At 34.9% G+C, this 27,852-nt stretch overlaps 1 protein-coding gene across 2 annotated transcripts in view; it reads left to right on the forward strand.

The window, feature by feature from the left end:
• The window catches only part of DCLK1 (doublecortin like kinase 1), a 390,620-nt gene that overhangs the window by 6,114 nt on the left and 356,654 nt on the right, over nt 1-27,852 (forward strand). For both annotated transcript variants that reach the window (XM_031960701.1, XM_003764516.2), the window contains exon 3: nt 25,010-25,356. In XM_031960701.1, the coding sequence (XP_031816561.1) occupies nt 25,010-25,356 (347 nt within the window). The remainder of the gene's footprint in view (nt 1-25,009; nt 25,357-27,852) is intronic.

The following is a 27,852-nucleotide window of genomic DNA, read 5'->3' on the forward strand; positions in this document are numbered from 1 at the left end:
CCAACTCAAAGGATTTTTGAGAGGAACAAATGAGATAATTTATGTAAGGTATTTTGCAAACTTTAAAGGACTATATAAATGCTAGCGATTATTAAATACAATTTGATAAGTATTTTCTTCATACTAGTTCTATTAGAAATACTCTATTAAGTCATATTAGAGATGAGGAAACTGAGGCCGCAAAAGGTAAGTGAACTTTTGGCAAAACCAGTACTGGACAGCAAGTTTTCTGATTCCTAGATTGTACCATGTCTCCTTTATTACCATTTTCTTTCTTATTTAAAAGACTTATTGTCTTTACTGTGAAGAATTTTATTTAAGCTCAACTACAAAAAGACCTAATTTAAAGTCTTCAAAAACTAACGTTTTATCTTTAAAGTTGATTGGAAAGATGATTCAGTAGAGGTTTGATTTGTGGAGTCAAGTGGGGGTTTTTTTATTTGTATGTTTATGTTTGTGTATTTGTGTGTGTGTTGTGTGTGTGGTGTGTTTTAACAAAGGGTAAAGTATGTGGTCTCCTATCTTTCATTTCAAAAGCAGAGAGAAAGGTCCTACATTCTCCCTCCCCTCCTCACCAGGCTTTGTGGATAATTTGGCAAAACCCTTTAAAAGGAGACAGTACTTTCATTGGAGATAAGGCAAAAAATTTCTGTTGGAGAGTAAGAACTAGAACTTACACTAAGGTATAAATGCTGATGGAGCCTTTCTTGATGGTTTCAGAAATGGTTTATAGCAATGCAGGCAAGAGAAAAAGATTACAGAAAGAGAAGACCAGCATTATTGAAGATTTCTGTTTTTACCAGGCAGTGCTTTTTCTCTGTAGAAGCTGCCCTTTGCTGAGTCTCTTAATTATTTTATTTTGAGTGCATCCTAAAAACTGTGAAAATGTTGTTCTTCAAGTTATAGAGCATTCTTCTGGCTGAATGCTCATTAATTTCTGCCTTCTCTGGTTTCTACCTTGAGGCTGGTTCAGGTGGTATAAAGTTTCCCTTTCAGCTCACCCTGGGGATTTCTTGTTGCCTTCCCCTCCTCCTCATATGTTTCTCCTGATCACTAGGCGGGATCTCTTCCTTTGTAACTGGAGAATATGTCCTGAGCTCAGTGTCAGCACTGGTCCACAGTACAGACTTCTTGTTTCTGTCCCTGCTTGCCTCTCCCTCCACTCCCTTATAGGTTGCCAGGCAGGTCTCTGGTGTGTCTGGATGTTACAAGCTTCAGGGAGTGAGAAAAAGCTTGGGGTTTGGTTTTTGTTTTGTTTTATTTTTTATTTATTTATGGATTCAGGGTCCCCTTTCAATGAATAATCCTGCTGCCAAGATATTTCTTGGCTTGCTTGTGTCTGGCCTTTTTTCTTTTTATTCAGACTTTGGTATTTCCAGTAAATTAAAGGAGAAAAATCCACATAGCATCTTTTTTTTTGGGGGGGTACTGATAAAATATTTTTGTTCTCTCTATCTGGTGCAAACATATGGATACCATCACTATTAATGTTTCTGTAAGGTACATATATGTATACACTGTTAATTATTTCAAGTAGAAATATTATTAAATTCTTAAAGCAATGATCACATATTAGACTAAATCAAATATAAAAGGTTGTCTATATAAATATATTAATATAGAAAAGGATATTAAAAATTCAAAGTCTTTATTCCAGAATAGCAGTGGATTGATGATTGTTCTAAAGTTTGGTGGCTTGAACCATTGTGTGCCTTAGTTTTCCCACCTAGGACTGGTTTTTTTTTTCTTTTCTTTTTCTGAGGCAATTGGGATTACATGATTTGCCCAGGGTCACATTGCTAGTTAGTGTTAAGTGTCTGAGACCAGATTTGAACTCATATCCTCCTGACTTCAGGGCTAGTGCTCTATCCACTGCACTACCTAGCTGCCCCAAGGACTGAATTTTCTTATGCAAAACAAACCAGAAAAAAAATCACCATAATGATAAACCCATTAGGAAGAATTTCAACTAGAGGATAGCAGATATTGATGAATAATTCTGAAGAACTTCCCTTTTTTCTTTCAAGAGGCTGTACAAGTTCTCTATGACCCTATTTCCAGCCTGTCAAGTGAGAGGTAGATGACTCAGATTTACAATTATTTACAATTATGGCCTTTTCCTAGAAACTTTTCATAAAGTTTCCCAGTTAAATCCACCTGGATTTTTACCATGTTCAATTCTAGAACATCATAGTATGGAAGGATGTTGATGAACTGGAAAAATAGAGGGCAACCAGAATGGTGAAAGGCCTACAATCCATAACATGAAAATTATTTGAAGAGAATGGGAATGTTTTGCCTGGTGAGACTGGAGATATGAATGGAATTGAGGGTAGAATATCATTGATATTTTCAAATTATTGAAAGGCTGTCATGTGGAATAAGGGTTGGATTTATTTATTCTTTTTTGACCTTGGAAGGTAGAGTTAGGAGAGATGAAGAGTTTTAAAGAGACAAATATAGATTAGGTATCAGGAATAACTTTTAACAATTGAACCCACCCAAAAGTGGAATGAACTGCCGTAGGACTTAGGTTTCTCCCCTTGGAGGTATTCACGTAAAAGCTGGATGATCATGGAGTATCTTGTGGTAGGATTCTTTTGTGCATATGCATTGGTCTAGAGAGCTTCTGAGGTCCCTTCTAACTCTGAAATCCTGTGATTCTTTGATGATTTTTGCAAATAAACCAAGAAGTATATGCTTTTAGCATAAACCAAATCCCAAATGCATTCTTATGACACTGATGATGATTGTAAAATTATACCTATTTATTTCTCCTTTAAAACAGATGTTTATAACAATGAACAGATTCCAGGAGTAGAGTTACCCAGAGCATACTGATGCTTCTTCCAGAAAGTCTTTTCTCTTTTCATTCCTCTAATTGTGCTTCTCTCACCAACTATCTTGTGGTTCCTACCATTTGAAATCCTTGGTTGAAGGGTGGCATTGTGTTCTGTTAGCTGGTAATTAAAAAAAATTTTAAATCAATGAAATAGTTTTTCCTTGTAACTAAATTGTACAGTGCAACACAGAAGTTCATCTATTGGCAATTGGTGTTTTTTTTTCCTTTAAAAACAAACTTTATTTCAGTTTTAACAAATTTTTCCTAATTTATAACACTAATAATTAGCAAGTAGCTGTGCTTAATGTTGAATTAGTTGGAAATTCATTCAGATTTGCTTCTTGCCCAATTACATTCCTGCTTAGTCTGTTAAAATGCAAATTATTGCTTCATATTCATTATTAGGATCATCGCTCTCCCTATACATACTAATTTTATGTCATTTTCAGCACATATCATTGGCTTTTCATTTTTCTTTTCTTTCAGTCTCCTAGTGTGGTGATGTTTATGTTGCAAATTAAATCCTTTCAGAAAAAGTGAATGACAGGTATATTTGTCTAGTAATGTCTTTTTGGGTGTGTGCACTTTCCCACATCATCCTCCTTTTTAAAAATCAAAGGTTCTTATTGTACAGTGATATGCCAGTATAGGAGTGACTTCCACTATTCATAGGCTTCATGCTGCCTTGCTCTTTTTTTTTTAACTTGTTTGCTTATTTCCAGCTGTGAACAGAAATGACCTTTTACTGTCCAGATTTCTTGGAGAGGTCCATTGGATGAGCATCCTTATGAGTGAGTTCTCTTAAAATTAGAGAGAGAAGGGAAGATTTAGACTGTTGTCTAGTAAGGAACATTCCATATTAGTTCCACTTTCTTTTTGCTGATTCACTTTGAGAATTTGGACTAGCCCTCTAATATCACTGTGCCCTAGTAGTCCCACTTGCCTACTACCTTCCTGAAGATGTAATGACAGTAAATTAGGGAATATTAATGTAAGAACTTTGAAATTTTAGAGGAAAAAGTGCTATAAAAGTCCACCTTAATAAACATTTTTCAACTACCTATTATATGTAGAGTACTGAGGTGCATTGCTAGGCACGAAAAGGAAAAAAACAGAGATGAGATGTGAACTGAGGCAGTCTGAATAGAGCCAGTGCTCTACATGAGGACTTAAATTTTTTCCACTTGTAAGAAATTTTTACATAACCCCAAATATGCAGGTTCATAAAACAGGTATACAAATAAAACATTTAATGATAAAAAAATCATAATTTTATGACTTCCACATTCAGTTTAGGAATTTTTGCTCTACATCCCTGTCTGATACTTTTCTGCCTTGGTTCTCCTATTTGCATGAAGAATCCTTCTTGATGGCTCCTACAGGCTCATCATCCATGTCCCAAATCCTTTGTATGAATATGCCCCAGGCTCTATTCTTGACCTTCTCCTCTCCACATCTTTGTTTATTTGATTTTTTAAAATTTCATGCATTCACAATCATTTCAATTCAGATGATTCCCAAGTCTACATACCCAGGGTGCTTCCATATCTTTTAACTGCTCCTTGGATGTCTTCATCTGGCTATTCCCTAAGTGTCACAAATTTTACATGGCCAAAATGGAATTTATTATCTTTCTCCCTGAATCTACCCCTCCTCCTAATCTTCCTATTTTTGTCACAGGTAATACCAATTTTCCAGTCACCTAAGTTCCTAACCTGGGAGCCCTCCTTTATTCAGATTTACCTCCCTATATCCAAGAATTTGCCAAGTCTTGTCATTTTTGCCTTCTTAATATCTCTTGCATCTGTCCTCATCTTATTACTCACAAAACCCTCTGGTTCAGAGCCTGATCACTTCTTACTTGCGAGAGTATCCCCCACTCTTCTCCATTCAGTCCTTCTATCAAATTCCAGCTTCCTAGCTCTAAAGCCACAGTTCTAAGCATGTTACTTACCTACTTAAGAAATATGAGTTGACTCCCTTATGTCTCTTCCTTTTCTCAGGATGGTCTTCCTTTTCATGATAATTACAGACTGTTTGTTCAGTGCTCAAGTTCAGGTCCATTCATTGGGATAGGGAACATTTTTTTTATTTGTTTTTTTACCTATGCCACATTGGGCAAGATATTTAATCTGCCAGTAAAGTATTTTTTTGACCTTAGAACAGATGAGATGTGGTAATGATTTCATTTGGAAAATAAAGTCATTTATAGGAAATTCCTTATTCTTCACTTTTTTTAGACATATTCGTAACAATTAACTGATATTAATTACCAGAGGAGGTATATTATCTAAACAAATTAAGCATACTTTTCTTTTAGTTATCCTCCTAAATCTGTTCTCTTTAGCCTACATCATTTTATTCTCCACCCTTTGCATTGTTTCCCATCTGTGATTTATTTTCTATTCTTATTTCAATAACCTAACTCCCTTACTTACTTCAATAACACTCTTTCACATTGAAAGAATGTGACTTTCATTCTTCCCATAAGTACTTATTATAGCTAAGTTCCCAATAAGAATGTGACTTTCATTCTTCCCATAAGTACTTATTATAGCTAAGTTCCCAATATTCTGCTAGGCACTGAGAATATAAATAATAAAAAACCCTCCTTTACTCATGTAACTTACATACAATTGAAGAAAAATAAATGTGTGTACAGGTAGAGATATAAAATAATAACTGAGTAATTGTACAAAGAAGGAAGGCCTTTACAAAGTCACACTGTTTTTTGTGAATGAGATGGAGTAATGTGGACTTTCTATTTGTACAGGTAGATTTCATTGCATGATAAGAGTAGTTATTAAGAGCTTAATATCAACTTGGAACTTGTTCTCTAATGGAATGCTCAGATGTTTGTGTTTGATCTTGAGTTGACTTAGATAAAAGTATAGATGACATACTTATCAAATTGTCAAGTGTCCCACAGTAAAGATCCAAAAAGAATTTGATAGACCTGAGCATTACTATGGATGGATTTAACAAGGTGAAATTTAACAGAGATAAATATAAAGATTTACATTTGTGTGAAAAAAACACCCCAATATCTTGGAGTTGGAAGGTATCTCAGAACCTATTGAGCAACGTACCTACCTGACAAGTACTAGTTGCAGGAGACATGGCTAGATAGCACTTTGAAAAAGATCTAAGTATTTTAGTGGATTGCTAGTTCAATGTGAATCAGTATTATATGGCATCCAAAAAAGCAAAAACAAAATCCCATTGTTGCTATATTAAGAGAGATAGAATGTTGAGAATTATAGAAGGGATTTTTTCATTATTGTTCAGTCATTACAGTCATGTCCAACTTTTTGTGACTTCATTTGGGATTCTCTTTGCAAAGGTACTGGAGTAGTTTGCCATTTCCTTCTCCAGCTTATGTTATAGATGAGGAAACTGAGTTAACAGAGTTAAGTGACTTGTCCAGCATTATAGGACCAGATTTGAACTGAGGAAGATGAATCTTCCTCATTCCAAGCCCTGAACTCTATCCATTGTGTCAGCTAGCTAATAGGAGGGATAGTCCTATGCTACTATGTGAAGGAAAGAATAAGCATTTACATTACATAACATTGTTATGTTCCAGATAGTGTGCTAAATGCTTTACAAATATTTTCTTATTTAATCTAGCACATTGCATCCCTATATCGAGGTCATCCCTACAGTATTATATTCAGTTCTGAGTACCTCATTTCTAGGAAAAGGAGAGGGGACAAGGAAAGAAGGGAATAAGCACTTTTTAAGTATGCTGTGTGCTATGCTCTTACAAATTTTATCTCATTTAATCATTTGATTGATGACATTTATGCAAACTTGGGAGTGACTAGAGAAAGGCTACCAGTTTGGTGAAAGAGCTCAAGTTCTAACCAGTGATGGTCAAGTGAAAGAAGTAGGGATGATTAACATAGAAAAGACCTAGAGGTAGGTTTGAAACCTATCTTTAAACATTTCACACTGATGAAGAATTAGGTATTTTCTCTAGGCCTCCAGCAAGCCACAGAGAGCAAAGGGTAGAAACTAGAAAGAAATAGATACAGGTTTGTCTTAGAAAAAGTCATGTGTAGGACTCTGCAATCCTTGGTTTTAATTCTAGGCTATCACTACCTTGTAGCAAGGCTTTGGTCAAGTTCCTTTATCACTCTGCACTGGAAGCCATATAGTATAATAGAGAGATCACTGATCTTAAAGTCAGAGGACATAGGTTTGAATCTCTACTATACTACTTATTCCATGTGAGGCATTAGGCAAGTTGCTCAAAACTCTCCTGGATTAGTTTCTTTACTCTTTAAATTACAAGGTTGGACCTGTTTAATTGTTTCAGTCATGTCGAATTCTTCATGACCTCTTAGGGGTTTTTTTTGGGCAAAGATATTGGAGTGATTTGCCATTTTCTTTCATTTCTTTTTTCCCCGGAGGCAATTGGGGTTAAGTGCCTAGACTCACACAGCTACAGTTAGTAAGTGTCCAAAGCTGGATTTGAATTCAGATCTTCTTGACTCCAGGCCTGGTGCTTTATCCACTGTGTCATCTAGCTGCCCAGAAGTTTGGACTATGTGTTTTCTAGATGCTTTCCAAGTCTGACTTAGGATTTTTGGATTTCTGTTAAACCTTCAATGTTCCTTATAACAGACAAGATAAATCAGTGTTGTTGTCTGGCATTCAGGAGCTTCTAAAATAACTACTTTTCTATTCTTTCTTTTGTTCTTGAATAAGAATTATCTGATTCACCTAAATTTGATTATTTACTGCCATCTCCATTCCCATCCCCCCAAAAAAGTATATTATCTTACCTCCGAGTCTTTCCTCAAACCATTTTCTTCCACTTGTAAATACCATTATAGCCACATACCTTTTGAATTTTTATCCATCCTTCCAAAGGCCAATTTAAGTTTTACTTTCTCTAAACACACCAGGGGGTGACCCATTTCTCTATAAGAATTCATCTAAAACATTGCACTTCTTAGGTAGCACTTGCATATTTTCTGCATTGTGCTCCCCTTCTTTCATGTGTTTTTGTTTCCTTGGCAGTAGAAGATGCAAGGAATTTAGAATCACAGGCCTTGGGTTTGAATCCTGACTCTGCTACCATGTGGCTGTCTGAGCTTGGCCAAGTCCAGTCACTACTATGACATGGTCTTCTTCTCTGTAAAATGAAGCTAATAACCCCTCTGTTACTTAATCCACAGGATTATTATTGAAAAAATGATTGATTAAACCCTTAGAAAACAAGAAAAATGCAGCTGAGATTGTGTAGTAACTTGGTCAGAAAGCCTTTCTATCTATATGATCTTGGGCAAGTAACTTAAATCCCCTCTGATCTCATTAGGGCATGTACTACACAATCTCTAAGATCCCATCCTGCTCTAAATCTTTTATAGTATGATTTCTAACTAGATTCCAGGATATTTGGGGGCAGGAGGCTTATCTCAAAGTTTTTTGCGTTTCCACAGCATTTGGAAGTGCCTTGCATATAGTTGGAACTCAAAAATATTAGATAATTGAAAATGCAGAAGTATCAAAAGAATACAAAATTCTTTAGATTTTGTTATTGTTGTTCAGTCATTTCAAACATGTACAACTCTTCATGACCCCAATTTAAGGTTTTCTTGATTAAAAATACTACAATGGTTTGCTATTTCCTCTCATTTTATAGATAAGGAAACTGAGGCAAACAGAATTATGTAACTTGGCAGGCTCACACAGCTAAGAAATATTTGAGGCCATATGTGAACTTGAGAAGATGAGTCTTTCAGATTCCAAGTCCATAACTCTAACCACTGCATTACCCAGCTACCTTCTTTTTATACAGTTACATTTTTTCTTCCACATATCCTTAGATACTGTTCTAAGTTGTCTTATCAGTCATCTGCACCTAGAAATAAGATTAACAAAGTGTATTGAATAATCCCATTTCTGTCTTCAAGATCTGTCACCATCCCTCCTGCTCTGACTTTGCTACAACTCTTAAGTCTCAAGCAGAAACATTAATTAGAATGGTGCTAAAGCTAGAGGTAGAAGGAGAGTCTCATTTCCTCTCAATATTTTTTTGTTTGTTTCTTATAACTTCAGGAGACACAAGGGATAAAACAGAGAAATATATAGTTCTCTGTTGTATTCTTCCTTGCTCATTCTTTTGCTCCTTCAAATAAATGGAGATTGGATGCTTCTAGTCCCAGTGGGAGATTATGCCTTGGATTGTATGGCTGATTGTTCTTGTTCATTGACATTTCTTTCTAGTGATTCATCAAGGTCATGTCTTTCCCCCCAAACATAGGACATAGGATAGTTCAAGACTCTTAACTAATTTTACAAAATGGTGGTAGGAAAATGTTTTTCTGAATGGTGTTTTTTGAATGGTTTCGAATTTGTTCCCATTCCTCCAATCCCTACTGAGATGCTTCAAAGGGTAGAGCCTATTCAATTCTTGAGTTCTCACCCTGTGAAGTGAAACAGTGATGTCAGGGAACACAGCATAGAGGCTATATATTTCCTGCTCTTGAAGGCTAATTGCTATATAATGATAATGATAACAATAATAATAACTCCCAATACATTTTTTCTGCAACAATCCTGTGAGGATTGGGAGTTGAAAGGGACTTTGTAGATCATTTAAAACAGTCCCTTCATTTTATAGATGAGGAAACTCAGATCCCTAAAGAGGTTATTTCAAAGTCATATAGAGAATAACTATATTCTCCTCTAACTTCAAATCTAGATAATGCATACATTATCTCTATTTTACAGATGAGGAAACTGAGGATAAAAAAGATCTTGTTACTTTTCCCCGTGGCCACAGAATTAATAACTATGGAATTCAGATTTGATTCCCTACTCTACATCACTTTGTTTTTTTTCAGAGTTGTTTTTTTTTCAGAGAATCAGCATGTGGTTTTTCAGAGTTTGACTACCACATTTTTCCCTTGAGGCAAGAATGCTTTTAAACTGCAAAGTTATCATATTTCTAAAGATTTCCAGGGAGGAAGAGTCCATAAACCACGTTGGGGAATCTTCCTGGTGTTTAGCAGTGCAATCAAAATGTCCTTCCTAAATCAGGGCATTCCAGGCATGCTATGATTAAGTGGATATTTTGTGTAGTCTAGGTGTGCTCAGAAGGCACGTTATGATTTTTCAGTAAACCATACTCTCATATTGCTCACCTCAGGGTTCTGTTTCTCTGAATTTTTACTATGGGATGAATATTTAATTCTCTCCTAGATTTTAACCTAAAAACAGCAGTAAAATGTGGTTGCTGGATTTTGCATTAAAGTGGTTTCTATCCTTTAAAAAAGTAAAATTCATTCCAGACCACTTATATTTAAAATAAATTCAACATGCTATATTTAGAATTTGTAGATAAAAGTAAGTAAGAACTTAACTGCACTCTCCAAAGAAAGGATTTTCAATCTAGAGAATGTCACATTGGATATGGCTTGCTGGGGAAATGTGATGTTGTAGTCCTGCCTGTATTAGAGAAGATGGAGTTTCAGGTATGACATTGTAGGTAGCTAGAACTTGGAATCAGAATGGGGCAGCATACCTTCCCCAGTGGATTCTACAGTATATGTCCAGAATACCATTATGTTAGCCACCATATTAATTTCTTCTTTGTTGGAAGATTCCAACTTAGCTTTCTGGGAAATACTTTTTTTAAGGAAACTCATTTTTAAGTTTTATTTTATAAATGATGGTATAGTATAGGGGGAAAGAACTACATTTGGAAAATCTAGGTTCAAATTCTTGCTGTGTGATCTATGACCTCTAGCAAGTCACAACTTCTCTGGCATTTCATTTCCCCATCTTTAAAATGATAGAGCTTTAACAGAAAGTTTCTAAAATTCCTTCAAGATCTAAATGATTCAATTATAGCTCAACTCACTGTGCCGTATCCTTTATGATTGATAAAGGATTTTCCTTACAACAGCCTTGTGAGTATTTATTATCCCACTTGACAAAAGAACTGAGGCTCATAGAGCATAATTGAATTGCCCAAGGTAACATAGAAAGTGGCAAGGCTAGAACTGGAGCCAGTTCAGTCCAATAAACATTTAAAGTTAAAGATACTGCTAGGTTCTAGAAATAAAAAGACAAAAGGATAAATGGTCCCTGCCCCAAGAAGCTTACATTCTAATGTGAGGTGGGAGTATAAAGGATTCAACATGCAGAGATAAATATATACACAATAATTTAAGGGTGGGAACAGCTAAGTGGTATAGTGGACAAAGCATCAGGCTCAGTAAGGAAATCTGGGTTCATATTTAACCTTACTAGCTGTGTGACCCTGCGCACCCTGATTGCTTCAGTTTTCCCATTTATATAATGAGCTGGAGAAGAAAATGGCAAACCATTCCTGTGTCTTTACAAAGAAAACCTCAAATGGAGTCACAAAGAATCAGGCCTGACAAAAATTGATGCAATCCAGTTATGGAGGGATGGAAGGTAACCTAGGCAAAGGCTAAGAGATAGATTGGATTGTTATTTATGGGGAATAGCATATTATTTGGCTGAAATGTGGACTATGATTTAGTCAGCACTTTATTACTTACTATGTGCTGGACATTATGTTAGGGGTGTAAAAAGTGGTAAAATAGTTCCTGCTCTCCAGGTGTTCATCTTCTATTGAGAGAGACAATAGATCTATACAAAATATGCACAGAGCAGATGAAAGTAGCTTTAGAGAGGAAAGCTCTAGAAGCTGAGGCCAACTGAGAAAGAACTCTTAGTAGAAGGTTGTATTTGTACTGAGTCTTGAAAAAGGTCAGAAATACTGGAGAGACAGCAGTGAGAAGGGCAATGGGATGGGAGGGGTGAGAAAGGAAAATAACATTTTAGGAATGGAGGGTTGCCTTTGTAAAGTCACAAAGATGAGAGGTGGAGTGCTGCATTTGAGAAATAGCATATAGGCCATTATAACTGGTTCTTAGAATATGTGGAGTGGAGGAAGGTGAAAAAAAGCTGCCAAGATATCAGGGGACAAGATGCAGCAAAGAGATTTAAGTGCTTAACAAAGAACTTTACATTTTATCCTGGAAATATAGGGAACCACTAGAATTTATTGTGTTGGAGGATGGGTGACATGGTTAGATCTATGCTTTAGGAAAATCATTTTGGCAATTGTGTGGATGATGAACTGGAGTAGAGAGACTTGAGAGAGGGAGATCAATTAAACTATGGGAACTAAGCCTAGAAAGGAAGGTTGAAGCTTTGAATTCCTATTAAGAGCTTTAAAAGCTGAAAGTAAGAGTTTGTTATTTAGACCAGACTCATAGGGAGCCACTGATGATTCTTGCCCTGGAGATTGATGTGGGTACTCTTGTGCTGTAGAAAGATTGTTTTGAAAGTTGTGTGATACTTTACACTATTTACCAAGATAAGGTCAAAATGGAATATGACAAACATAAAGAGAGATTATACAAAAAAAATTAGGAAATCATGGGACATATTATTTATTAAACCTATGGTTAAGTGAATAATTTATGAATAGACAGAAGATAAAAAGCAAAGTTAAGTGTAAAATGGATAAGTACAATTATATTAAATTGAAAAGGATCTATACAAATGAAACAAAAGTAGCCCAAGATCAGAAGGAAAGCAGAAAAGGGAAGGGGGAAATTTTACAAAAAGCTTACCAGATAAGGGTTTCATATCTAAAATATATAAAGAACTTAGTCAAATCTATAAGGATACTAGTCATTCCTCAATTGATAAATGGTGAGAAAATATGAACGGAGCAATTTTCCAATGAAAAAGTCAAAACATAATCATATAAAAATCATATTCTAAATCATTATTAATTAGAAAAATCCAAATTAAAACAAAGTTGAGATATCATTTTATACCTACCAAATTGGCTAAAATAAGAGAAGGAGAAAATGACATGTTGAAGAGAATGGGAAAATTGTCAATTATTGTCAAAATTGGGAACTGATCAACTATTTTAGAGAGCAATGTGAATTAGGTCCAAACAGTTGCTAAATGACCTATACCCTTTGAACCATAATACCACTACTTGGTCTATTTACAAAGATGATTGGGGGGGGGGGAAGGAAAATAATCCATATGTTCTTTAAAAAGCAGTTTATAGCTGCTTTCTCTATGGTAACAAAAAACTAGAAATTACAGGGATGCTCATCAAATTGGGGAAAGGCTGAACAAGCTGAAGTATATGATTGTGATGAAATACTTTAGTGCTACAAGAAATAAGCTCAAATGATCTTAGAAAAATATGGAAAGAGTTGCCTGAAAAAAATAAAGAGCAAAATGATTAGCATCAAGAGAACATGTATAAAGTAATAGCAATATTATTTTAAGAAAGACTATAAAGGACATAGGAAGAAAGATGTGTACTACATTCAGACAAAAGTACATATGGAATAATTTTATCTATATATCTATTTGTGTATATTGGTTTACATGATAATTTTGTTATATAGTTGAAAAGAATAGCAAGTTATGGAAACAATGTGAAGGGAAAGAAGGAATTGGTAAGATTTTATAGCATTTCATGGAAAGGGGGAGGAATGAAAAAGTCAACAAGTCAAGAGAAGAAGCATTTATTAGATGCTTACTTCAGTGCCAGCCATTGTGCTCTAAATACTGTGAATACTAATAAATGCTTCAAAACCCCGCCCTCAAGGTGCTTATGTTCTAATGGGGGAAAGACAGTTACAAAAGGGTGGTAGAGAAAGCCCAGAGAATCAGAAGGAGAACCCAGAAAAAAAAAAAAAAAAAAAAAAGACATGACTGACCTGGATTTTTTTTATTCAAATGAAGTTCCTGGAAGGAAACAGTAATTAGAGAGACACAGGGACAGAATTTGAGAGGCCAAAAATAGAGTGAACTTCTAGAAATAGGAGTGATATAGGAGAGAAAGTCAGGAGTATAGTTCAAAGAGACATAGCATCTTACTTTGAAAAGGACATTCTGGGAGGAATCAGGCAATCGGGGGAAGGAGCAAAAAGTCCTGAAGAAGATAGATGAGAATCTAGGGTAAATCCAGTGTCACAAAACTGGATAAGTGAAAAGATGACTTTGCACTCAATGGAATTAGAGGAATGTGGAAGATTAATGGGTTTTGAGAGAAAGAGAAGATATCTTTTGATCATGTTGGATTTCGATGTACCTCCAACAGCTATTTGGAGATGTCCAACAGGTAATGTGGTATTGGTTCTCAGATTGGATATGTAGATCTGGGAATCATATTCATAGAGATGATAATTGAACTCTAGAGTACTGATGAGATAACTGAATCAGAGTGGAGAATGAGGAGGAAGCAGGCTCCCAGGTCAGAGCATCTCTCTCTTTAAATTGATGCTGCTATAATATTCATGATTAAAAGACAGGGCACAGATGACAACTTTGCAGAGAGTGAGAAGGAAATCATATATGAGAAGAAAAGTAGGAGACCAAAAACAGTTTTGGAAACCCAGGAGGAAGCATTCTAGAGAGGAGGTGATGACACATAGTATTATATACTGCAAGAAGGTAAAGAAAAATAATGACTAAAAAAAGCCATTGAATTTAGTAATTAACTATTTTTGGTAATTTTGGGAAGAGCAGTTTCAGTGAAGTCATCTGACTTAAGCCAGACTGTAGGCATTTCAAAAGCAGAAGGCAGAGGAAGTAGATTCAATGAGTGTAGTTGGTTTTTTCTAGTCTTAGAAAAGGAGCAGAGATTGATACTCCTACCAAATGGTAGGATGATAGTTTGACATGATAGTGATATCACATGAATATTTTTTATTAAAGATGGGGGAGACCTGGGGATTTTTGTAAGCAGCAGGGAAGGAATCAGTAGATAAGGAATAATTGAAATTCAGGGGAAAGTCTTGGGATGAAGGGATTGATTTCTTGATGATTAAGAAAAGAGTTATCTCTTCCTTATTAGCTGGAGCAAAGGAGACCATGAAGGATTATGTGGAGGAATGTTAAGATATAGAATTGAGTAAGAGAAAGTTCACAACTGATAACTTATATATCCCTTGCTAAGAGAAGATGGCCAAGAAAAGGCAAAGTGGCATAGGAGGCCTGAAGAGAGAAGTTCAAAACAGCAGTTATGGGAAATGTGTTAGACCATTGGGAAAAAACAGAAACATCACTGTGGACCAGAGAAATACTAGTTGAGATTGGATAACAAATTTATAATGACTCTAATAGCAGAGTTGTGATGTCTTTCAGCCATGTTCATCAGTAGGTCTTTAAGAGAAGAGAAAACAGATAATGATGCGGGGAGGAGGGGTGGAGGTGGTAATTCAGTTCTTGGGGTCTGGCATAAGGCTTGAATGATGACAGGACAAGAAAGGGAGTAAGGGAGTCTAAAGTTAATGACAGTGTATGTAATTGAACCAGTTAATGGTAGGATCAGTATTGCAAGGGGAGAAAAGTGAGATCAGAGTAGTGGGGAGCAGAAAGAGTTAGACTAACTAGGGTCTCCTTAAGAATGAAGAATAGAGAAGCAACTAGCTGGCATAGTGGGTAGAGCAACAGCCCTGAAGTCAGGAGTTCAAATCTGGCCTCAGACACTTAATATTTCCTAGCTGTGTGACCCCGGGCAAATCACTTAACTGCAATTGCCTCAGCAAAAAAAAAGAAAAGAAAAAAAAAATAATAGATTTAAAAGGAGGCACTGAGAAAGATGGAAGATAGAACACAGTTGGTCAGAGAGAAGATTAGAGTATCATAAAAGTAAAAAGGTTAGCATTCTAACTTTTAATTCAATATCCTTTCCCACATACAAATGGGAAAATCTTCTTTACAGAAATTTTATTTAAAACTGTGTTTTGTTTTGTTTTGTTTTGTTTTGCTGGGGGCAACTAAATGGCACAATAGAAAGAACAGTGAACCTGGAGTCAGGAGGACCTGAGTTTAAATGCAGACTCAGACACTTAACACTTACTAGCTGTGTGTTCCTGGGCAAGTCACTTACCTCCCATTGCTTTGCTCCCACCCCCCCAAAAAAAAAGAAAAGTATGTTGGAGCAATGTAATTTTATACTTGGTGTAACATAAGGTATTCAAGCATTTTCTTTTAAGTGTCATGGGTTATTTTCAAAAAGAGACATTTTGGACATCTTTATCAATATCCTAACATAATATAGATATATATATGTAGAATCCTATTTGCAGTGAAAGTATTAAAATGCCTCATTTTTTCTAGGGCAGAAACAGTCTAATTCCAATATTTCAAATGTTGTGAGATTGGAAGTCACCTTACTATAATGGTTGATTTATTTTATTACTGGCTCTAAATTTTTTCATTTATTGGAAATATCTTTTAAATGAAGCAGGAATTCAGACAGATATTCCCTCTTATGCACTCAGTATGCTGGCAAATTTATTTTTAATTTCATGTGCCTTAAGTTCCTAGTAGAAGATCATTTCTAACACTGGAATTTTTGTTTTTACCCATTACTAAATAATAAATGATTAAGATCAGTGTTTTATTTTCTTTATCTCTAGCATAACTGAACAAATTCCCTGTTACAGTTTGGCTGCATTTCAAGTTCCTTTGCCTTTCAGAATATCAGATTCCAGGCTCTTCGATCCATTAAAGTCAAAGCTGCTAGATCCTAAGTAATCCTTATTGTGGCTTCTCAGTATTTTAATTATTTCTTTCTGGTTGCTTGTAATATTTTTCCTTGGTCCAATAGTTCTCAAATTTAGCCACTATATTCCTTGGGCTTTTAATTTTGGTGTCTCTTTTAGGAGACTTTTGGTGAATTCTTTCAATGGTCATTTTATCTTCTGATTCTGTGATATCCAGGCAGTTCTCTTTGATAATTTCCTGACAGGACCAGGAGATCATTATATATTTCAACAACAATATTATATGATGACCAGTTCTGATGGACCTGGCCATCCTCAGCAACGAGATCAACCAAATCATTTCCAATGGAGCAGTAATGAACTGAACCAGCTACGCCCAGAGAAAGAACTCTGGGAGATGACTAAAAATCATTACATTGAATTCCCAATCCCTATATTTATGCCCACCTGCATTTTTTATTTCCTTCACAAGCTAATTGTACAATATTTCAAAGTCTGATTCTTTTTGTACAGCAAAATAATGTTTTGGTCATGTATACTTATTGTGTATCTAATTTATATTTTAATGTATTTAACATCTACTGGTCATCCTGCCATCTAGGGGAGGGGGTGGAGGGGTAAGAGGTGAAAAATTGGAACAAGAGGTTTGGCAATTGTTAATGCTGTAAAGTTACCCATGCATATAACCTGTAAATAAAAGACTATTAAATAAAATAAAATTTATAAAAAGATAATTTCCTGACAGAGTATCTAGGCTCTTTTTTTCATCATGTATTTCAGGGAGTCCAATAATCCTTAGATTGTCTCTCCTAGATCTATTTTCCAGGTCGGTTGTTTTCTGAATTAGGTATTTTACATTTTTTCCCTAGTTTTTCTTTTCTTTTCTTTTCTTTTCTTTTTTTTTCTGGACTGATTCTTGTTGTCTCATTGAGTCATTCATTTCTGTTTGTTTAATTCTGAATTTTAGTGAATTATTTTATTCATTGACTTTTTAAACTTCTTTTTGTATTTGTACAATTGAATTTTTTTTAAATGAGTCGTTTTGTTCTATGGAATTTTTTTTCCATTTCACAAATTCTGTTTTTCTAGGAGTTGCTTTCTTTTTCCATTTTATCAAATCTATCTTTTAATGAGTTATCTGCCTTTTCCATTTCACTGTCTATTTTGTAGTGAATTTTCTTCAGATAATTTCTGTGTTGCCTTTTCCAAACTTTCTTGCAAATTTTTCATTTCCTTTCCCCATTTTTCTTCTAGCTCTCTTTTAAGATCCTTTTTAATTTCTAGGAGAACCTTGTATGATGGGGAACATCACCTTTTGGAGCTTCATCTGGAGACAATCTGCCTTTAGTCTCCTCAGGGTTTGAAATTTCTTCTTCTCTTTCATCATAGAAGCTGTTTATAGTCCTCTTTACTTTTTTACTAATTTTTTTAAAAAAAGTTAAGGTTTCCCTTTAGGGTGGGGGAGGTTTTCCAAGGGGCTGCAACAGTTCTGGGTAGTGCTGATTTACTCCTGGTGCTGGGTGGGTGTGTCCAGGTCCCATGAGATTCTGGGGTTTGGGGGTTCACTATAGATCTTTTGTGTTTGTGTTGGATGTTTTATAACTTCTCTGCTGATCTAGTGCTTGCAACAGGGCAGAGTGGCCAACAATGCTGTAAATTCCTCCCCATAGATTCTTTGCCACACAGGGTCTGCACCACTTGTGGAGTCTGCACTGCCTACAGAGTCTGCACCACCCCATGGAGTCTACACCACCCCAGGACTCTGTGCTCTCTGTGCTGGAGTTTGTATTTAGTTGTTTGTGCTTCGCTGCCTCCCTCCCATTTCCAATTGAAACAGACCTTTCCTGGTCTGTTTCCTCCTTGTAAATTCTCCACCTCGCAGAGTCCACATTACCTGTAGAGACTGCACCATCCCAGGACTCTACACTGACTGCACTGGTGTTTGTATTCAGCTACTTGTGCTGGCTGCCTCCTTCCCGTTTCCAACTGAAATAGACCTTTTCTGGCAATCTTCGAAATTATCTTCTGCTGATAGTTTGTTGCACTCCCAGTATTTGTAGGTTCTGCTGGTCCAGAGCTAATTCAGAGGCTGGTTTCCTAATTAGTGTGAAGGTTGTAGAGAAGGTCAGAGAGAAACCTGTGTCTGTCTCTGCCATCTTGGCTCCGCCTCCAGAAGTCTCCTGTTAAAGTTTGAAGGCCATTTAAGGCTTTTAATTTTTCCCTTATCTCTGAAGGAGCAGATTAAAAATCCTCTTTGGGAGAGGATATCATAACTGAACAGACACCCTGTTACAGTTTGGCTGCATTCAGCTCATTACCCCTCTATTCTTCATTCTTAAGGAGAACCCAGTTAGTCTACCTCTTTCTGCTCCCAATTCTGCTCTGATCTCACTTTTCTCCCTTTGCAATCTTGACCCTGCCATTAACAAACAATGGGTTTCAAACCCCACCTAGAATAAGTATTGCAAATAGGAAGAAAAAACCTTTAATGGATGTCTTTCTCAATAATTAACATTCAATTCAATGCATTTAGTGTATAATATGTGAAACCAATCCCCCCTGATAAAATCAATCTTTAATAAGCATTAATCTAACTCCTAAATGAGAAAAACTGACTTAGTAAAGGAATCTCTACTTAGTACCAACTTTTTTTTTGATATCCAATTTTGTTTCGTTAAGGGAGGAATTATGTTTTTGTCATAGAGGCATCTGTTTTCTTAGTGCCCTGTATTATGCCTTATGCATAATAGTCAATCAATGTTTAAAGCACTTATTAATCTCATAATGTATGCCAAGTATTGTGCTAAGTGCTAAAGAAAAGCACATGAATAATAATAGATACTTTGTTGGCTTGAATTTGAAATATGGGCAATAGAGCTTAAAGATCTGATTTGAATACCTGCTAGTAATTAGGTATATTTTAACAATAATTTAATAGTGACATTTACTGGAATTTCATATGGTCTTTTGACACTTGCAGCTTTGCAGAGGACCTTCTTGTCTGTTATTTCATTTGATCACCATGGCAATCTTGTAAAGTTGGTAGGATAAATAGTAATATTGTCATCTGACAGATGAAGAAACAGGTTTCGAGATTATCTTGTCACACAGATGTTTAGCGACAACTATGAATCCAGTTCTATTTTCTTGGTTTATCTCTGAGACCTTACTTTTATTCTAAAATCTTAAACTATACCGTCACAACTCCATTTATATCAACTTTCACAAAGGAACATAACCAATATGTATGACAATCTCTGGGTAATTAGAAATGATTGGTTTAGGGGTGTGTGTGTGTGTGTGTGTGTGTGTGTGTGTGTGTGTGTTACCTAGAGAAGCATTTCTAAAAAGAAGTCTTGTACTTTATAACTTATTTATAAATCAATTATTTCTTTTAAATGAGTGCTTTTAATTGTAAAATTTTTAAACCCTGGTTGAGTCATTCATTTATTTATTTACTATGAAGCATTTGTTCTGTGACCTTGGAGGATCAAACTGTTCATTTTAAAATATTTGTTAGGGATATAGATAAAAATAAAAGCACCCTATTGGATCTGCTTATTTTAGCAGTAATTAATTCTTTCTTTTTATCTACTAAATTTACATGATGAATAAAACTTTTTCTAGTAGCATAAGGAAAAGGTTATTTTAATTTTCTTATTTTTGAGATCTCTTTATCTTTAAGAAATTTATATCCTGTGAAGTAAGAAAAAAAAATTGTGTTTAAAGTTTTTTTTTAAATATAAGTCTTCCCTTTAATTGATCACTCCTGATAAATGTCAATATTTTAAGCTTTGCTAAAACCTCTGATTTTTGAAATGCATAATTTTAGTGTCTAACTTTTAGAATAATTGCAATTCCTGAATTTGTTTTTTTTTCAAGAGACAGTTTTGGTAGTATTGGTCACCCCAAAAATTTAGTCAGCAAGTATTTTTGAACATATCTATGTACCTAGCACTGTATACTTGATCATTAAGGAGGGAAGGCATAATACCTCTATTTATATGGGAATTTAAGAATGAATTATAAACATGAGATAAATTTGCACATATATATGTCATGTTTCTTCAGAACTATGTACTAAAAACTATTATTTAAGAAGCTATTTGACAATAAAATTGTCTCAAATGTAGCAGCTGCCTCTTTATTCTATAATTCATTTCAATTTATATAAAATTTTGGAGTGATTGTCAGTAATGTAGAGCATTTTTTCTTTGGATGGGATTTGCAAGCATTTTGTTTCTCACATAAATAACAAATATGGCAATAAAATAATTTTGATATTGACTATTATTACCATTTTGAATAGGAAAATACTAAAGGCACATTTCTGTACTATCATTAGATTTATCCCTTTTCCTTCTCATGGAGGTAACCTTAGATCCTACTCTGCTGAGAAAACTGGGGTCACTACATGGGAATTCCCCCATCTTAGTTTTGTCTCCATCTTACAATTCTTGTGTTCTTCTATTCTTTGCTCTTTTATTCCAATCTTAGACTTTCTCCTTATTAAAACTGACTCTTCCTTCTGTACTCTGCTGTTATTTGATCTTCCAAAAGAATAGGTTTTTCCCTATCACCTCCAGCCCCCATTTAATAAGCTGCAGGAGTTTCTATCACCTTCAGGATCAAATATAAAAATCTATTTCTGTTATTCAAAGTCCTTTATAATCTGGCCCTCTCCTGTATTTCCAGTCATCTTAAGCTTTATTTCTTTTCGCATAAGTGGAGAACCAATGACACTGACCTCCTTGCTATTTTTCCAACAAAACAACCTATCTCCCAGTTCGGTTCATTTTCAATAGTTATCTGCCATGACTAAAATTCTTTTCCTCTTCCTCTTTATCCTCTGACTTCTCTGTCTTCCTTCAAGATACAGATAAAATCCCACATTCTGCAAGAAGTCTTTTCTGATCCCTCTTAATTCTAGTGCCTTCCTTCTATTATCTCTAATTTATGTTGTATATAACTTGTTTTTACATTGTTATTTACATGTTTTCTTCCCTTCTGGATGTGAGATTTTAGAGGGCAGGGAGTATCCTTTACCTTTCTTTGTATCCCCAGTGCTTAGTAAGCACACACTAGGTGCTTACTGAATAGTTATTAACTCACTGACTGTACCCTTGATCACAACCCCTCATTCTCATCTAATAGGTTCCTCCTAGAACTTATATTTGAAGAAAAATGTCCAGGTGAGTCATGTCTACATTGCCCTCCCAGATCCACTCCTGGCTCCATACTCTCTCCTCCTTGTCCTGGTATTGATAGCCACCACTTTCAGCTTTGTTTTGATGATGTGTAGGAATGAGATATCCCCTCTCTGCTCAGAGATCTAGATCCAAATGGGAAAGAATTCACAAACCCAAAAGTCTGTGGCAAAAAAGTAAATTTTATTTTTTACTAAGAAGCTCCCTCTCTCTTAGTGGGCAGACTTCTTAATGAAGAAATTTGCCAAGAATGGGTTTGCAGAATCCTATTATATGAGCAAATCTTGGGGCAGTTTGAATTGATTATCAGATTAGGATCTCCCAAATGAACGAAAAACGTTGAAGGTTTTTTTTTTTCAGAATTTAGAGTTTCCTGAATGGGGATTCGACTACCCAATGGGGGGTGTTTTGCCAGAAATTTCCAATTGAATGATGCTGCTTATCTCTGTCTGGAAAATGTGCCTCTTTCCAGACTCTCTAGAACCTGAGAGACCCCAAATCTCTCGTCTTTTGCAGATCAAAGGGGACACAATTTCAATAATTATTTTACAGATTAAAGGGGACACAATTTTTACAGAGTTTACCACCATCATTTCTACACATTAGAATATAATGTGCTTGAGATCACTGCGTTTCTTTTTGTTCACATTTATATTCACAGGCTTACCATAGTGCCTGGCATATGGCCAATACAATATATTCTTGTTTCTTTGACCTGATATCCTCAGTTCCTGTCTCCTCCCTCCCCTCCCTTCATTTTCAAACTTAGCTTCTTAATTGCCTCTTTCTCCATTTGTTTTCAGCTCCCCAAAGAACATTGGGGTATGAATAAGGAGCTCCATATAGGATCTGACTTAGGCTGAGACAAACTAATGGTTTTCAAGGTTTCATTCTCCCTCTTCATTCCCTCCCACCTATCTCCCACTTCCATCTTTCCCTTGGATACAGTTCATGACTTCCTGCCTCGCTCTCTAGTAGTTATTTTTGTGAGCTTGGCTTTGACCTAAACCAGACTTTCAGTCTCCTCTTCCCCTCCCCACCACATCTGCCTCAGGCTTGTTAATCTGTTAATTGTGGTTTAAATTTTGTTTGGCCCTCATTTTTCTCTCTTCCACCTGTGCCTGATACCTCTGGCTACAAACACATTCAGGTCTCCTCAATATTAAAAAAGCATTTACTTTATTTTGTTAAATTTTTCATTCAACATCCTCTTTTCTCTGCTGCCAGAATTCTAAAAAGAATACTGTAGCCTCCCCTCTGCTCTCATGTCCCCATCATTACTTTCTCTGGAAAATTTTGTAATCTGACTTCTTTTTTCTAGATATGCTCTCTCTGAGGTTAAACATAGCAGAGTGAATGAAGTGCTATGGGAAGAATCCAGGTTTTTGGGAGGTCCACCTCTTGTCTTTGCTACTTATTAGCTTTGTAATCTTAGGTGAGCAGTTTTATTCTTCTGGGTCAGTCAGTAAAAGGAATAATATAGTATTATCTATTTCACATGTTATAAAGTACCTTGTAAACATTAACTTCCCTGGATGTCATTAACTTCCCTGGAATGTCAACTACCCAGATATAATAGAAGAGAGCAGATCACCCAAAAGAGTATACCTCATCAGGGGTAATTTAAGAGAATATTGATCTCTGAATTGGAATCCCAGATCTCAAACTTTGGCTATGTATTTATGGGCCAATTTAAGCCTCTTTCCTCATTTTTTAAATGGGGAGAATAATACCTTAATAGCACTTATCCTATCTGCATTAAGGGGCTGTTGTGATGAAAGTGTTTTGATGATCTCAGAGCACTATTAAAAAAAATACTTTTTTTTTAAATCGCCAGAGCCTATGGTTTCTCCTTCCTTATCATTGTTGATCTTTCTTTAGCAGTTCCTATGACTAGACCATCTCTTCTTTCTTTAATAAGTTCCTCCTCTTTTGGGTTTATGACTTAATCATATTTGGATAGGTTTCCCTTTGACTGTTCCTTTTCTCTCTTTTTCACTAGTTCTTCCCTCTATCCCGTAAGTTTTGAGTTCCCTAATAGTTTAGTCCTTGGATTCTTCTCTCTCTTTACACCTAAGGCAAGTTAATCCATTCGTAGGACTTGAATTATTGTGTAGAGGGAAATGACTCCTAAATTTGTATATTCTTCTTCCAGTTGCATCTATTTCAATGTCTTACCCACATCTCTATTTGAGATGTTCAAAACTAAACATGTCTTTCCCTCAAAAATTACCCCTCTTTTTGATTGATATTAGCAGTGTGTCAAGTCCTGTTAATTCTCTCTCTAAAATAATTCATCCAAATCTCACAGTTGTGAGGATCAAGAGATGAGACTTGTAAAGCACTAAGACCATGCCTGACACATAGTAGGTACTATATAAATGTAGTTATCACAACTATTATCCAACCCCTTCTTACCATTTAATTAATGGTATAGAATTATTAGATTAAAACCAAATTACCAGATTCATTAAAGCAATCTAGTTCATATTTCTGTTGGCTCCTATTTGGACTATTGTTATAGATTCATTACTGGTTTCTATCTCTGGTGTCTCCTTCCTCCAATCTGTTCTCATTTCTACTTTTCATTTTCTGAATGCATTAGCCCACTTTATAATTTCTCTTCTCAAAATCCTATTTTTTAAATTTACTACAGTATAAAATGCAAACTCCTTAATTAAATATTCAACATATTGCATAGATATATTCTAGACTATCTTTCTTGTATCATGTTATGTTTCACATCTTGTATTGCCTTCTGTTATCCTTCATGGTCAGATTCTATTTCTTTTAAATTCCCCTGCTCTTATTTATGACTTTCTATAAGACAGATTCATATCTTAACTTGTATTTTAGTTATTTGTGTATATATAAATATATATATATATATGTATGTATGTATATATATCTGCCTTCACTACCTCTGGACTTTGCCATACATCCTGCTGTTGAATTCTTAGGATTTCCAGGCCTTTTCTTCCATCCTACAACTGAACTCTCTTATATGTGTTGTCTACTTTAATTAGAATGTGATCTGTTTCACTTTTCTATTTGTATCAATAGATAGAGAACAGTGGTTGACATATAATAAATATTTCATAATTTTCATTCATCCACTAGATTGAAAGTTCCTTCAGGGCAGAAGTTATCATTTTTCATCTTTATGTCACCTGGCATAGGCCTTATGTATAAAAACCACTATAGAAAAAGTTTTAATCCAGCATGCCAGAATAGAAATAACCATCTTATCTTCCTTGATTATTGACTATTAGACCATATTTTCTTTTCTTTAAATTTTACAGCTGGCTAGTTGCCTCTAGTAGGAGGAGAAGAAACCAGAGAATAAAGAGAAAAGAAGGAAATCAGATTTTTATTTATCAGATAAATGGATAAATCATTTTTCTCCTTTCTTTTTCTAGGAGAGAGTTATGTATGTGGGTCAATAGAACCCTTCAAAAAACTGGAGTACACCAAGAATGTAAACCCTAACTGGTCAGTCAATGTCAAGACAACTTCTGCTTCCCGTACGGTGTCTTCGCTTGCCACTGCCAAAGGCAGCCCCTCAGATGTGAGGGAGAATAAGGATTTCATTCGGCCCAAACTAGTCACCATCATCAGAAGTGGTGTGAAGCCACGTAAAGCTGTCCGAATTCTACTCAACAAGAAGACCGCCCATTCATTTGAGCAGGTTCTCACTGATATAACTGATGCCATCAAACTGGATTCAGGAGTGGTTAAACGCCTGTATACCCTAGATGGGAAGCAGGTAAGATGCTTTTGGAAATGTATTTTCTTCCAAATTCTCTTTAACTATAAGGTTTAAAAAATGAGATGTGAGACTAGATGGGCACATGGAAAATACTTTGTTGCTTAAGTTGTTTCACTCAGAAGCATTCTGAAGGATTTGCCTTTTATAATGTAACAGAATTAACCATTTGGAGAACAAATAAAACTAAAAGGTGGAAAGAGTTTGAATAATTAAACAAATATGTGTGTAATATATATATATTTGTGTGTATGTATGTAAATTGTAAATATAGGCACATGTAAAATATAGAAATATATAAATGATAATATATGTGTATATGTATATTTATCCACAATGTACACATATATAAATATGTATGTGTATATATTTACAATTTTAATACTACTGATCACAATCAATTACAACCACTCCAGGTGTGTGCTGAAATCAGATCATACCAATTCAGGACCTAATTGTTAAATACTAAATGTGACCATTGGAAATGCTGCAAATCAGAGCGTGATTTATTATTTTGTTGCTTGTCTACACTTAATAAAGTGATGGAGAAAATGTTAATTAATGCAGATTAAACTTAAAAGTGCATTGTGCAGAAGCAATTTTTTTTTTCCTACCTGAGAGCTGATTGAAAATATTTACCAGCACACCCCATCTAGTTCTTATTATGCCAGGAAATAATGTGTCATGAAATCCAAGTTTGGATATGACTTAAAACATACCAGTAACCAAGAGATGATATTAAAATTAATTTATTTGATTGAGATTAGGTTGTATTCCTCTGTACATGAGTAAATTCCAGTAAAGTGATGTATTAAAATATTAAAGATTCTAAAGACAGATCTAAAGAGTGAAGAACTTCTGACTGACTGACGTTGAAAGGTATGTTTTTATATATTGTAAATTTTATATTTACAAAGACAGAAGTGCAAAAATTATGTTTTCCTTTAAATTCATGGGGTTGGTATTAAAACTTTATAATAACTTATAGGGAATTAAACTATATGACCTATCTACTTATATACTTTTTATACTGTTTCTACTAATATTAAAATTATAAAGTAACACAAGTCAAGAGAAACTCTGGTTATGAATAGAATCAGATAAGTAGACTGAGATTTAAAAGTTGTTCTGAGAAAACAATTAAAAAGGACTTTCTAATATATTTTTGATTGACAGTTGGTCTTCAGGGTTGTGATATCTAAGTATTCTTTGAAAAATAATATATATTTTACCATGGTGATTTGGAACATTTACATGAATAATACAAACTAAAAGTCAAACAAAACTAGGGAGCCATTTAAAAATTAATTATCATTTATTCCTTATATTTATAAGAGTATGAATCTATTGAAATAAATTTAATCTCTCTGAAGGATAAGCAGTTGACATCATATCCCATAAAATTGGCAAATTAAGAAAGGCAGTTTTATATATGCCATTACTCCAAGAATGAATTTTTCTGCTGGGATCTGATTGCATTGGTTCCCAAATATTCATGTTTTGTGAATTTTATAAACAAGCATATTTACTTGAGGTTGTTTGAATTTTCACATGATTTGTGGCATTTCCATTTGCCTATTTATTTTTTCTAATCATAATCTGATAAAAAGTAAATATGGATGAAGAATCTGAGTGATTACTTTTCCCTAACCTGTTAAAGGTTTAGCTTCCAATAATATATACTCCAAGTTTCATCAATATATCAGCTATAGTTCAACAAGAGCTTTGCTGACATTCCAAACATATTGAATTATAAGAAAGGTAATGTCAAGAGTTCACTGTTTAAAAAACACTTTGGTGAATTCTTTGTAAGGAGAACAATTGATCTTTTTTATCTAAAGTTTTGTATTCTTTATAGCTTTTTTTGGAAGGCTCCTTTGATCACTAAATAAATGAATGGAAATTACACAATCCATAAATTTCATATTAATAAATGTACGCCCTCATTTTTGTTTGCTATATTTGATATGTCTGACACTAATGTTCTCTTCTTCTACTTTAAAAAAAAGCACTTTAGTACTCTTGATTAAGTTACTAATGCTTTCTCATTTCAAAACTTCAAATTACTTCCAGATACTCTCATTTTGGCACCATTTTGTAAGGTGGAAAATTGATCACTGTAATTATCTCCTTTGTCCTGGTGGTAGATAACTTAGGGTACTGAAAGGAAAAACTAATAATCTGATTTTCAGTGTAGTTTTTTTCAAGGACAAATTAATTTAAGTTGCTCTGTATATGGACATCCTTTATTAATAACACCAGTATTCCAAAGGGGAACATAATAGATAACTGTATATGTATGTAATAATAGTAAAACAAATATTCAAGAACCCAAAACAAAACCTATAATGGACATGATCTCAGGTGATTAAGTGTTCCATAATTTTATTTTTCCATTTGCCATGAGTAAATACCTTTAAATGACCTAACTTTAAAGTGATTTCTCCTTGATTGATATATTAATTCATGATCTTTCCTAAGGTGAGCATCATCCTG

Source organism: Sarcophilus harrisii, chromosome 3 (assembly GCF_902635505.1).
Source record: "Sarcophilus harrisii chromosome 3, mSarHar1.11, whole genome shotgun sequence".
NCBI classification, from domain to species: Eukaryota; Metazoa; Chordata; class Mammalia; order Dasyuromorphia; family Dasyuridae; genus Sarcophilus; species Sarcophilus harrisii.